Genomic DNA, 15,350 nt, shown 5'->3' with positions numbered 1-15,350 from the left:
CTTGCTCTGATTTTATTACCTTACAGAGTTTAGTGTCATCTGCAAAAATAGAAACTTTACTCTCTAAGCCATCACCAAGGTCATTAATGAATATATTAAAAAGGAGTGGCCCCAGCACAGAACCTTGAGGTACTCCACTTAAGACTTTTGACCAATTAGAAAATGTTCCATTTATCACAACTCTCTGTTCCCTATTCTCTAACCAGTTTTCGAACAAAGTACAAATGTTGATTCCTAGACCCAGTACCCTAATTTTGTAAACCAACCTCTTGTGTGGCACTGTATCAAAGGCCTTTGCAAAATCTAAGTAGACCACATCTACTGTGCTGCCCTGGTATAAGTTTCCATTAACTTCCTCGTAGAAACTAATTAGATTAGTTTGATATGACCTATCCCTCACAAATCCATGTTGATTCCCACTAATAATTTTATGGCGTACCAAGTAATCCTGAATACTATCCCTTAAAATACCTTCCAGTAGTTTCCCCACTATTGATGTCAGGCTTACAGGTCTATAATTCCCTGGTTGTGATTTCATCCCCTTTTTAAACAACGGCACCACATCTGCTATTCACCAATCCCTTGGTACTGAGCCTGATGAGATTGAATCTCTGAAAATTAAGAATAGCGGTCTAGCTATTTCCGAGTTTAACTCCATAAGGACCCTGTTCCAGTTAATTAAACAAAACTACCAAAATTACCTCTGCTACCTACATTTGAAATTCATGTGTGGATATAGGATTCAGTGAAATGGATATTACAGCCGTTGGTTGAAATAGACTATCATATTCAACTCTTATTGCTACATTTATTATCTATATTATCCAAATAATATTTGAGTTGATAAATAAATTTTGGTGAATTTAACTTGATAATAACTTGACTAAGACTTATATCTGATAATAAGATTTTTTGCAGAATAGAGAGATATACAAGATACACCTAGCTCAGGTTAGACAACCGTCCCAGCTGTTGCCCTGGTGACGGCTGGAGCGAAGAAGGGGTATGTGAAGCCCCGGTCGTCATAGTGACGGCTAGGACGTGGGGAGACTGCAAAGACTGAGCTGCTGCAACTCCTAACAATAGTAATATTTTAGTTCTTGTGGTTTTGAATTGTATACCGAGGAGCATCGCCTGTATAGACAATATCAGCGAATATTCATACTACACGTCAACTTCAGTCAACATTTGGTGTGACCACCCTTTGCCTTCAAACAGCATAATTTCTTCTAGGTACACTTGCACACAGTTTTTGAAGGAACTCTGCAGGGAGGTTGTTCCTAACATCATTGAGAACTAACCATAGATCTGTGGATGTAGGCCTGCTCAAATCATTCAGTTTCTTCATGTAATCCCAGACAGACTTGATGATGTTGAGATCAGAGCTCTGTGGGGGCCATATCATCACTTCCAAGACTCCTTGTTCTTCTTTACACTGAAGATAGTCCTTAATGACATTGGCTGTATGTTTGGGGTCGTTGTTTCAGAATAAAGGTGTAGCCAATCAGACGCCTCCCTGATGGTATTGCATGATGGATAAGTACCTGCCTATATTTCTCAGCATTAAGGACACCATTAATCCTAACCAAATGTCCACAACAGCATAGAGCAGTGAGAGGCGGCTAAGAATATAAGGGAGACGGCTGCTGTATGAAAGTACATAGAGACAATCAATTTAGGTTAATCTGTTAAAGGAAGATATATTGTATAGATTTAATTTAATAAATTCATTTTCTTTGTTCAGTTACCAATATAATTATTAATCTGATTAGGGGCACGATATCACCAATTGATAAGTACACATTCTATTTTATACACACGCTGAATTTTTTAAACAGCGTTATAGAGATCCAAAGGTTACATTTCTGAGACTACATCTATGTTTTTCATTTCATTCATAAATGAATGAAATACATTTTTGGATATAACTATTTTGAAGAGATCTTTAATTGCTAGGAGCTATAAAAGTATGAATGAGGAGTGCGTAATAATTTAAACAATAAACGTATTATACTTAGATTTAGTCATTATTACAACTCTTTATATAATATTGACAAAACGAGATATTAAAGATGGTGTCTTAGGCAGAAAGAGATTTTGAATTATATGATATAGGTCTTTGACATCATACTCAGTGTGAATGAATACTGAATAGGATAAAATAGCTAATTCCATTATAGTTATAACCATCATAAAAATGATAAAATGAAGATTCTTTAGATTCCTATTATATGATTAACAAACATGTCTTCTCAATACTACATCTACTATCCAATCGTGATGACTCTGCTCCATTGAATTTTATATTACTAAATGAGATGTCTGCATCTCTTAATAAGACGTTTGTCTTTCCAGTTTAATGAAGACAGAATAATTAGCTTTACAACTGTTATGGGTGTATGGAAGAGCAAGAGTTGAAATTCAGTATTCGCTTCTAACTAACGGATGGGGTTTCAGGATCACATAAAAAAGTAACAAATCCATCTTATTTTCAAAGATCTTTATCACTCATACTTGATGAATGAGCTGCATGTCTCTCTAATTTCGTTAATAGCAATCACAAATGATAAAAGGATATAATCACTACTTTTAATGAATGTGTATGAATAGTTTTCTAAACATTGATTTGTGAGAATTATGATTGGTGCTTATTTAACACAAAACAGAAGGTATCAATGACATTAATTAATAAATATATTTAAAATACAAAATTGCCTCTGTTTAGTGATTGATGTATAAGTGATATTGAGATTTACCTCAAATGAAGAACCGACTTTCATTGTTGGAACATCATCCCAATTGATTTGTTGTTTTAATCCGTATATCGTCATCCCCTAATTCATATATTATTAATTGGCTCATAGTGAATGGATATTGCACAATATGATCTTGTATCATGGATTTAATGTGAATGAAAATTGGATTTACATCAGAGTCATTTGAAAATTAACACAAGAAAAATGCTTCTGGTAATAAATTTGCAGTTTATTACAAATAAACCAATTGACATTAATAAGATTTGCTGGGATGTGTAAAACTAAAGTTTATTTTAACATCACATAACTTTATTTTCTTTTCACACAATTCATTCTAATTTTAAAATATTTCGCATAGATCAGTTTTTAAATCCAATATAATAATGTCATTTTTAAATAAATTAGTGAGCCTTAGAGTGCATCCTTCATGAGAGAATTTTTCTTTTTGTTTCCTTTTTCAACATGACCAAAAATCCCACTCCGCAAGCCCGCTGCCTAGGTGTGATCCTTGTCTCACACATATTCTCGACTGTATCTAAATCATGTTACATACATCTAAAAAACATTTACAGAATACACACAATACACTGCAAAAACGAATTCATGGACTCATCATCTCCCGCATTGACTATTGCAATTCCCTCCTTACCAGTCTTCGCCAAAACAGACTCTCACGCCTACTATCTATATTTCACACAGTGGCTAGATTGATTTTCCTTACTCTGTCAGTCTCTACATTGGTTACTTCTACTAACATAAATAAATCACAAGGCCATCAACAAATCTGCACCAACATACAACTCCTCACTTGTCTCAAAATACCTCACAACTCGACAACTCAGTTCTGCACAAGATCTTCGTCTAACATCCACTCTCATTACATCCTCTGATTTTCGTTTACAGGACTTTTTTCAAGCTGCACCCACTCTATGGAATTCACTCCCTCGCACAATAAGACTTTCTTCTGGTCTAGAAATCTTCAAGCTTTCTCTGAACACCCACCTCTTTAGGCAAGCTTATAATATTCCTCAGGCACCCTTTTAGCCTCACTAGGTTACCCTATTACCACCCTTTACAAGATTCACACAAGACGCTGATAAGATCGTATAAATCGTTTGCAATAAAGATTTTCCGATGTGATCACTGTGGTTCCAAAGCACATCGGCTTTACTCACAAGTATTAAAGGCAGAGTTTGGCATGCATACTATCGAGCCTTTTGGCATCAACACAAGCTTCTATCAGAACACTCTGGTTTCCAAACCCAGAGGTGAACAATTTATACACTGTACAGTTGTAAAAAGCAGTGCCATCACAAAGATACACAGTTACAGTATTAAGGTCCTCATTCATAAGTCGAAGGGTCTTTATCTCCCAAGAACTCGAAGTGGCATTGGTGGATTCTTCTGGTCACTGTACCTTGAGATTACCAGATGTCCTTCATCACATTCCTTGCTCTAGACCAGTATAAACGTTTTTTTATGATCCCTGTGAACTGGCTATTTGCTGTATGAAAAAGTGATATTATCTATAATTAGTGTTCACAAGTTGCCAACGCTACAAAAATAACACTGGAAATGTTCTCATGCAATTGTGAATAAAATAATACCAAACTTTGTGTAATTTAGATGTTGGAAACATTAATTAGCCTGGTAACCACTTTATATTTTTATATTAAAAGAAAGAAAATACATGAAGCATATTTAAATGTTATGATAATAATTCTGTTGCATATGAATCGCATTGCAACTGATTGTAATGTACAGAAATTATTAATTACCACCGTCCCATTATTGACATTTATCAGTTACACCCTTCGAGAGTATATCCAATACTCTCACCTTTTCAAGATTCTATTGTAGGATCAGAATATAAGACTTAATTTTTTTTGTCCCTCTTAATATCATCACATTGTCATTTTCTGGGGTCACCTCAGTCGAACGTTTACCACACTTCAACACAGCAGGAACACATCTGATACATAATCCAATTACTATAAAGACACCAACTATAAGGATAAGGAGTTTGCCTATACCAGCAACCAGTTCTTGTACCCATTCCCCTAAACCTGAAAACCATTTTACAGGATTCAACCATGAGATCCATGCTACCTTTTCCTCTATCTCATATAAAAAGGAATTGTGGGCCTAATTCCCATTTTAACTGTAAAATCTCATCCATTTTACAGTCAATTATTTCTTTAGTGTCATCTATATTATTAGTGAAATAAGTGCAACATTTAACACTAAACTGGGTGACTAATGTCACACAATATCCACCAGTAATTGCAATGAGATAATTTAGACTCAATCTATGTTGTACTTATTCCTTATTATAAGCCCGCAGCTCTTTACCCATATACCTGAATGTGTCATGATACTGTCACAACTTACCCATCCTCGCTCCAGCGCTGTCTTACGGCGCCGCTGTCCAGCACTTCTGGGTGGCGGTTCACTTTTACAACAGCCTGGGGCGGGTTTTTCAAACCTGCTCTTTGACTCAACAGCCCTCGTTCCAGTGATGTCTTGTTGCACCTTTGCTCTGCACTTCCTGGTGGCAGCTCACATCACTGTGGGTGGGGCAGGAGTTTCAAATTTGCTTTAGGTATTTAACTGCGCTCTGACACTCAGTGTCAGAGCAAAGTTGTTGCCAGCTCCTGACTCCTGGGTTGTGTCTAGCCTCCTTGTTCCTGATTTACCTCCTGTATACCAGACCTCTGCTTGCTTGACCACGTTCCTGATCAACCTCCTGTTTACCAGACCTCTGCTTACTTGACCATGCTACTGATTAACCTTATTTGTACCAGACCTCTGCTTGTTTGACCATGCTCCTGGATTACCTCCTGTGTACCAGATCTCTGCCTGTTTGACCTTGCTCCTGATTACCTCCTGCATTCCTTGCTACCAGTTTTCTCCGCTGTACTACTTCCTGGGGCACCCTAGAGGACGGTTCTTGGTGAATACCGGGGAATCCGCTAGACTCCGCATCTCTTGGACTGCCAGAGTCAATCAGGGTTAGTACCAATGTCCTCTGCTTCAGAACCGTAACACATTTCAGCAATATTGTCAATTAGCTTAGCCAGATTCTGTATGTATTTATAATTTAGAGTTCCACAAATAATCTTGGTGGAGTTCAATGCAGCCATGGTCTGAAACCCCTGTGGTTTCAGTAATTAAATTTGCTGCTAAAGGTTCACCTTGAATCATATTTATTTTAAATTTGTGTTCATACTGTGTGTGTACATATAGAGGTGAGATTGTTCTGTGTATGTCAGTCATTTTATCATGGGGTGAAGTAATTATTTCAGGAACTACTTTTCCTAGAAAACATATACTGGAGCTCGGAGTTAACCATTTGTGAGCCCTTCGCCCACAAATGTAATATACATCATCTGGCATTATATAAGGCACAAAACGGTTCATTATAGTGTTACACAATGTTTTAGTAAAATTACCCATAGCTAATGTTTTCATCTGTTTAATGCTTGTCTTAGCTTGGATAACGTTCAAACAGTAACATAGATTGAACTGAGCTTAGGATATGAGTACCAGCAATAAGTATTGAAAGCAAGGACAGGTAGGAGATTGCAGGACAGTCTGCCAACTGTTCTAACACACTTAGTCAGGACTTTCTACCATCAAGTAAGGCTGTCTACCAAAAAGTATTTCAAAAGGTGACTCGTTAAGAGATGGTCTAGGAGTGGTTCTGATGCTGTGGATTGGTATGGCTTAGTCTTTTAGTCAGAATATTTGTGGTTGGAGGTACGTATCGTCAAAGTTAACCCTTGTAGATCCTGTTCTTTTTTCTTTCACAGTAAATATCTCCCAGAAAATAGATATTTTTAATTATCATTTATAAAACAAAAACAGATTATTATATTTTATTCAGCAGATGTTTATAGTATGTATCATATTGGACAAGATAAAGAGTTACGTACAGCACGATTCAAAATCAATTTATTACATCTCAGTAGCCTTTATTTTTATGACCACATATTCTCTGGTGCGTTATCATGATATCCACATTTATTCGCAAATAATAATTTATATAACTTTACTCAATACAATCTCATTTGTGTATTTTGTCTACGCAATAGTGTGATTTTATCCACTGTTTACCTCTTATTTTTAGATTCATATTCATTAGGAGGTGCTTAAATACTATTGGTCATGAGTTATTATTTATATGTATTTATTTCTAAAAGAATATTACTACCATATTTATATTAGTTTTACTATTTTTAAGAATCATTTTGCAGTAGGAGCATCCATTTAGTGTTAGTTAAATAATTATAAATCAATGTACCTATTTCTTATTGTGACATTATGTCTGCGTGATAATGTGAAAGAACAAACAAAAGTGCTAGTGTAAAAATATCATAATATATATTGAATAAAAATACCATCATTTAGTATAAGGTCATGTCATAGTTGCGTGACAAAAAAATAAGAAATTCTTTGTTGGTAATACATTAAGTGATGAATGTGTGAAAAATTTATTAATTTAATATAAATTCTAAATGTATAAATGTGAATCATCAAGTGCACTTGTAACACACATCCCCCTAAAGTAGATATTAAAAGTATATATTGAAAATCTTCTAATTATTATCGTTTATTTGTAGGGCGCCACAAGGTTTCCGCAGCGCCGCATACAGTACAAACAGTAGACTATACAGGGTAGAACAGTACAGAACAATAAACACAAAGTACCAGTACTTCAGAAACTCCGGGAGGGCAGATACATTAGAGACGGAGCAGAAGAACAGGTATGGAGACTGGAGGGAAGAGGGCCTTGCTCATTCGAGCTTGCATCCTAAGGGAGGTTAAACAAAGTCAGGCACAAAAGGGAGCAGTGAATCAAAGGGGAGAGAGAAGAGGGGTCAAGGGAGGATGAGCAGAAGAGATGAGAGGTTAAATGGATGGTTGGTAGGCCTTAAGGAACAGGTGAGTTTTAAGTGCCCGTTTGAAGGAGCACAGATTGGGAGAGAGACGGATGGAGCGAGGAAGGTCGTTCCAGTGAAGGGGGGCAGCACGGGAGAAGTCTTGGATTCGAGAGTGGGAAGAGGTGATCAGTGTGGAGGAGAGGCGGCGATCATTGGCCGAGCGAAGGGAGCGGGCAGGAGTGTGAATGGAGTATATGTAATTAATATGTATTAATTTATTCTATATAATATATTAAACAACATATTCTATCATTTATATATACAAGTTTTTAAAAACGTTTATTTATTCCATCAGAATCACTCTACTATATTTTAAGTATTATTTTAGTATTTTTAGTTATATAGAGTTATTTTGATATACTAGTTGTGATAAATTAAACGCACCAATATCACCTTTTTTATAAGATTTTTACACATATGCAGTTTTTAATCAACAATCTTTTCAAACTTTTATCCAGACGAATTTTCAAGTTAAATTATTATGTATGCAACGATACCATCCTGTCCTTTAGGCAATCTTCTTGTAAAAGAAGAGATCTCTGAAGTCATCCATCTCCATTGAATAGACACAATACAATCATCTGTATGCTTATATCAACTTACTTATGGACTTGTGGAGATGGAAAAGACATGAGTTTTATTTATACTCATGGTTGATCAGTGTTTTAATGATATTACTCCATATTTATCGTTAAACATAGTTTTATTCTTATTTCTTTTTTTATTCTCTTCTAGATTCATCATGGTCTTCAATCATTCCAGCGACACACAATTTCCTCCAGTTCTTCCACAAACAAACAGTAAGTGCTGTTATTGCAGCATTTAGTTAATTCAATAGCTAATTGAATCTACCCGAGTGTCACGTTTTATGAATCCAATGTAACCCGGAACCTGCATTTTTACACTGGAAATAATGAGCAAACAGATGCGACAGCAGCAGAAAGGTTTAAAACAACACCGTCACTCGTGAGCATGTGTCAAGAGATTGAATTGCAGTGAGGTCACCTGAGCCAAAAAAGGACTGACTTTATTACTCTACCATGGAGCATCAATTTTTTTTCTTTTTTGCAGTACCCAGTATTTTCGAGGTGACGTCAAGGCCATGAAGTTCGATTGTGAGGATAGGATTGAGGATGTAAGGATTAAGATGAATTAGTAGTTTTGTTTGACCCCACACTCTATTCAACTCAGGGGTCAATAAACAATCTACCCATTCTGGAGTTCTGAAGCAATGCGAGGGGGTATTTTCTGTAGAATACTGCATATGTAAATATTGTGGCCCCGAAATAGAAGAACGTTGCTTCCAGCGACGTCAGTGTAACGGTAACCTTGAGTTTGAGAGACACCCACCAAATCACTACCATGCTTCAGTTGTAAGGGTACCCTCAGGGACAAGACAATGTAGTATTAATCCCCATTCTATTAAATGTCGCTGAGGTTCTTGAATTACGGGAGGGAAGACCATCAGGTGTAAAGTATAATGTTTGAAACTTCACCAATACTCAGCAGACAGGTCTTTGATATATATAAATTTCACCAACACAAAGAAACCTGGATATTGGGAAGTAGTGTGGCTCAATAAGACAATGACCTACTCCAAGAGGACTCATAGGAGACCAAGTGATATCAACCGTATAAATGTTATTAAAGGTACATCTGGTTTGTAGAGAACAGAATACACGTGTAAGTCTAGAAAAGTGTTTTGGTAAAGTGCAAAGCAGAAACTGTCTAGTGACTATCCAGGCACGTACTTGTTTTGAACAGATGGGGACTCTGGGCTTGGGTAGATTTATTAGAAATTTATGTAGCACTATTCAAAGTTACTCTGTATCCTATGTTCTCCCTGAGGATGTGTATTCTATCTGTAGGCTTAAAGCCTATAAATGGTAATCTCCAAACTCCAAGGGAGTATGTTTCACAGAAAGAATAGTCCCCAAGATCATGACTTTATCCCATTAAAATATGCTCAGTATTCACAGCTCTACCCCACCTCCATACGTACACACACACAGTACAAATACAGATTTAAAAGAAGCATTGTACCCACGGAGGAACCCTAACTACAAATTTAAAATAAGAGTCTACAGGGTTTCAGTATCTGGTAGCATTGGACATAACCTGGATGGTCCAGTGAACCCTGAGTTTTAATTATATACAGGCTCTGGCAAGATTGGTAACGTAACCAAATGTATGATGACACATTCAGGTATACGGGTAAGGCGCTGCAAACCTGAAAAAAAATTAGTAGCAAATAGGAATATTTTCAACTATTTGACAGCGGTCACTAGAGGATACTGAGTAACCTTAGCAACACAGATTGGGGTCAAGTGTTGCACTTACATCACTAACAATACCGATAACCCTAAGGAAATAATTAACCATAAAATGGATGGGAATTTCATAGAGCTCATAATGCTTCTCTTTCTGCAGTGTGGGAAAAAATAGAAGGTTGTCTCATGGTTAAATCCTGTAAATTTATTCTCAGGTTTTGGCGATTGGGTAAAAGAACTAGTGCCAGGTTTGGGTAAGCTCCTTATTCTTATATTTAGTGTCCTGGTAATAATTTATATGATTTACAGGTGTGTTCCTGGTGTGTTGAAGTGTGGAAATAGAGTAACCATGGTAACAACTGAACGTTATACCACTGATGGTACTGATGAGAGCTACCAACACAGAAACGGGGGTCCTAATAATGATCCCATATTAGCGCGTATGATGTGATAGTTTATATAGACTATCAAATGGTGGGCTGTTAAAAATCAATTAAAATATTGTTAAAATCAATTAATCTGAATTGCTTAAAAATGGTTTTACTTGTGGCCGATGCGACAGCAATTTGACAAGACTAGCGTGTCACCGCTAATACAGTCGCGTGTAATTGCCTCGCAGAGGCAAGATTTAACCACACCGCTTGTATTACTGTCACAGTTTCGTCATATTCCCATAGATACTCATTTTGAAATAGGATATGCATAGGCTTAGCTAGTAACAAGGACTTCCATTCATCAAAGCAGTCTGAGGATAATGAGAAGTGCTCTCCCATTGAATTTGGTATTTACTCAAAAATAATCAATACCAAGGCAATACTAACTTAGACATTAGATATACTTAAGCTGTACCTGTTCTTTTTCCAGATTCAACATTACCTTGGGCTGGCAAACATGCTCTATTGCCTCTAACTATTCTACATTGTATTTAGTTAGTAAACAATTCTCATTATCAGTGTCTGTGCTAAATTCACTAGTTCTTATCCTAAAATCCACATTGTAATAATGACCATTGTCCTTGTATGACATGTGTACCTGAAAACTGAAGTTGGCAATAATATAATTTATGACCCTATCTCAGAGAATATATTTTACTAGAATGACTCATTTGAATGCAGAGAATCCAAGAGAAGCTCTTGTGCTACCTAGCTACGCAGGCTTCTCTTGGTGATATTTTTGTTCAGTTAATTTTTCCCTTTTCCTGCATCTGATCATTATTGTAAAATCTATATGTTTTGAGTGTGTGATCCCCTCACATCTTAACGAATAGTTGTTGTGCTTTGAAACCACAGCAATCGAATCGGACAATCACTTATCTCTAATAGGTCACCAAGCAGAGGGGTTTACATTTATTGTTCTGCTGTGTCTGTGTGACGTTTCACACCAGCTCCAGATGACAGCTGTTAGATAACTATTCACTGTGACAGCTACAAACACCTTTTCTCAATTCCTGTAATCAGTACTCTGCCAAGTACACCAATTTAGCTAGTCTCCCCACCTGGACCACTGTACCGCTTTATCTACTCTGCAATCAGCGCTTCAGTGAAAAGCTCAAATCAATTAGAACAATTCTCACCTGTTTGTAGCCCTTATAAAAGTCCCTCAGTTCTACCAAACTTTGGCACAACCAAAGTTTTATTTTGGATTTCATTGCTTGTTTCTAAGAAAACTTGTTTTGTTTGACTGAACACTATACTACCTTCTCCAATGCGTTGACATTGGCTTCGTCCATCACTATTCTACAAGCGTTTCACTTCAGCTTGTACCTTATTATTAAGAGGCTTGACCAAACGTAGTTTGCTTCGTATAGCTATCACCACCACAGTCAAAGGTTCTTTCATGGGAACTACCAGCATTATGACATTGGGATCAGTTGTACTATGTTTGTAGCTTCCATGCCCCATTACTATAAATGAATAATTCTTAATCAATAGCTGGATATTCTATTTTATCAGTATACACTTTGTAAATTTATTTATACCAATTTGTATCATTTACATATAAAAAAATATACATCTTTTACAATGTTTACAGTATTGCTACAACCCCCATTTCATATATATCAGCTTATGGACATTGCTTTTCTCTTGTGTGTATGATGTGATGCTTTAAGAGAGATAGTCTTTGTCTAAAACATTTTCCACAAAAAGAACATGGAAATGGTTTCTCACCTGTGTGAGTTCTCGTATGTTTAACAAGATCTGATTTCAGTGGAAAAGATTTCTCACACTCGGAACATGAAAATGGCTTCGCACCTGTGTGAAATCTCTGATGTGTAGCGAGATTTGATTTATCTGTAAAACATTTCTCACACTCGGAACATGAAAATGGCATCTCACCTGTGTGAATTCTCTTATGTTTAATGAGACCTGATTTCTGTGTAAAACATTTCTCACACTCAGAACATGAAAATGGTTTCTCACCTGTGTGAATTCTCTGATGTTTAACAAGACCTGAATTGCGTGTAAAACATTTCCCACACTCAGAACATGGAAATGGCTTCTCACCTGTGTGAATTCTCTGATGTTTAACAAGATCTGATTTCTGTGTAAAACATTTCTTACACTCAGAACATGGAAATGGCTTCTCACCTGTGTGAAATCTCTGATGTTTAGCGAGATCTGATTTATCTGTAAAACATTTCCCACACTCTGAACATGCAAATGGTTTCTCACCTGTGTGAGTTCTCTTATGTGTAACAAGACCTGATTTATGTGTAAAATATTTTCCACATTCAGAACATGGAAATATTGTACCACCTCTATGAGTTGTACTAGGTGTAGCAATATCTGAGTATTTAGGAAAACATGCCTCATGACTGGAAGGGTCAGATGATATATGTCCACTGTGAAGTACTGGATGTATTTTTAGAGTAATGTTTTTTTCTCCAGGAAAATCTTGTATGATGTTGTTATCTTTAAAACCTGGAGACAAAACGAGATATCCCTCCGAGGTATTCCTGCTTGTGTGTCCATCTGCTGGAAATAAAATAGATGTATAAAATAGACACTGAGTAGCAAATTTTCAAAGATTTAGTGAAGTTAAGATGTTGAATTGCTTCATTTTTATTTGCAAACAAAAACACTTCATTACAAATCTAAATGTACGTACAGCAATTATATTTTAAACCAATGTTTTATTTGTTTAACGCATTGCCAAGAACATTGCATAGACCCATCCACATTGAACAATGCAAAAACGCACTTTGGTGTGTAATATTTCCCAAGCACACACATGGACCAGCCCCTATTATAGGACAGGGAGCCTCATTAGCCAGCGACATTGTGCAACTACAATGCTCAGACACTGACCTCACACACAAACATTGAAGCCTTGGTAGCAGAGTGGATATTGGCTAAATTAACATTGAAGATTACAACCCTCTGCAATAAATAAATGTAGCATAGAAGTATCTCTTTTATTGTATTCGTTTGGCATGAAAAAGTATCTTAATTTGTATTTAGAGTGCATTCTCCGTAGTATAAAGACATGTATAGTAACGAAAAGAAGAAAAGGAATACACCTATCACAGTGAATTAGATTCACTAAGTTTTTCTGATGCAAAAGACAAGGAGGGAACATGGAAAAAGTCTCTCATATATCACCCAAATGGTAGATAAAAAAAAAGAAAACTCACTAAAAATAATTAATTTTTATTCATCATAATTAAAACTAAAAACTAAAAGCAAAATAAAAAATATGTGAGATTAGTAGGGAAACAGAGTGGATGATCTTCTAAGCCGATGTATTATAAGTCTTTTATGTATACATCTCTATATTAGAAATAGTAAATACTAACATTTTAATTATTATAGCAGCTATCAGTGGAATATATACTTTCTTATGTAACTCTCTATAAATTTATCTTATACAAGAGTTTTATGGGCATGCTACGATATGAGTGATGGTAACATCAATTAGCACATTATATCTTAGTCTGTATAGTGTGCTCCACATGACATTTGAGCTGTCCATATACTGCTGCTAATGCATTAACTGTTTGTTGAATCGATAGCTTCACCCATCTAAACACCTAGATAGTCTGGCTTTATCTGTGTGAAGTTTGTATGTTCTCCCTGTGTTTGCGTGGGTTTCCTCCGGGTGCTCCAGTTTCCTCCCACACTCCAAAAACCATACTAGTAGGTTAATTGGCTGCTATCAAAATTGACCATAGTCTCTCTCGCTCTGTCTGTGTGTGCATGTTAGGGAATTTAGACTGTAAGCTCCAATGGGGCAGGGACTGATGTGAATGAGTTATTTGTACAGCGCTGCGGAATCAGTGGCGCTATATAAATTGATGATGATGATAGCATAGTACGACAGCGTGTTAGTTAAGATAATGAGATAAATTGACCTATCGATAGGATCGGCAGGTATAAGTTCTCTTGTAATTCTCAATTTATCGGCGTGCTGAATCAGCGGTAAAATTGATCTAAAAAGCCTATATGAGCTCTCTATCAGGTGCCGATTATCATTAGCAGCATGCTGGGTCCGTGGTAAAGTTAAGTTAAATGCCGGACTTTCACAGCAACTGCAATTGCCACTTTTGAAGCTATGCTAGGGGGATGTTCGTTGTTATGAATACCCAGTATAATCATCTCCTACCTCATATTCAAATATATCCCAGTCATGCCGCATTATGTTGTCTACATATAAGATATAAAGGATCAGGGGGTAAATGTATGAAGCTGAGAGTTTTCCGGCTGGTTTAAAAACCCAATCAGATTCTAGCTATCATTTATATTTATCATTCTACAAAATGACAACTAGAATCTGATTGGACGCTGTAGGCAACATCTCCACTTTTCAAACCCGCCAGAAAACGCTCAGCTTGATACATTTACCCCCACATCTTACATATTGCAGCTGTCAGAGAAGCATGTTCATCCGCGTGGCGGATGGCTTAAACATACATTTGTAAATGTGTGCAACAAAGACTTTTGCATTTTTATCTACAGTAGAAATGGCAGATCTGTTGCTGGCTATAGCAGTGTGCTGGGGGAAAAAATGTTGTGTGTATGTTCCTTGCAGGATAACCCCACCTTTTCAAGCACCTGTTATGGCCTATAAATTGATTTGAGCAGCTTCCACTTTTGTATTTGTCTGAGAGGCATGTTGGTGTCAGTAGCTGAGAGGGGGTACTGGCACTGAATTGCTGTTTGGAGGCTTCTGGGGTACCTCTTTGGTAAGTTGGCTCTCAATTTAAAAACACATATGTATGGCCCAAATATATGGGACTCTCATTGTTTAGAGTAGGACCATCCTATTAGCAAAAGCGCCTTGGCGTGGCAGGATGGCTTAAACATACATTTGCAAATGTGTGCAACAAAGACTCTTGCATTTTTATCTACAGTAGAAATGGCAGATCTGTTGCTGGCTATAGC

At 36.7% G+C, this 15,350-nt stretch overlaps 2 protein-coding genes across 5 annotated transcripts in view; one reads left to right on the top strand and one right to left on the bottom strand.

Moving 5' to 3' along the window:
• Positions 1 to 15,350, top strand: part of LOC142159947 (uncharacterized) — a 502,572-nt gene that overhangs the window by 106,605 nt on the left and 380,617 nt on the right. The gene's annotated exons all lie outside the window — the stretch shown is intronic.
• LOC142160632 (uncharacterized) overlaps positions 11,908 to 15,350 on the bottom strand; it is a 169,583-nt gene continuing 166,140 nt past the window's right edge. The window contains exon 26 of the mRNA XM_075215494.1: positions 11,908 to 12,944. Within this exon, the coding sequence (XP_075071595.1) occupies positions 12,034 to 12,944 (911 nt within the window). The 3' untranslated portion in view covers positions 11,908 to 12,033. The remainder of the gene's footprint in view (positions 12,945 to 15,350) is intronic.

The sequence above is a fragment of the Mixophyes fleayi genome, chromosome 6, assembly GCF_038048845.1.
Source record: "Mixophyes fleayi isolate aMixFle1 chromosome 6, aMixFle1.hap1, whole genome shotgun sequence".
NCBI classification, from domain to species: Eukaryota; Metazoa; Chordata; class Amphibia; order Anura; family Limnodynastidae; genus Mixophyes; species Mixophyes fleayi.
This window is presented reverse-complemented; position numbering and strand designations above follow the sequence as displayed.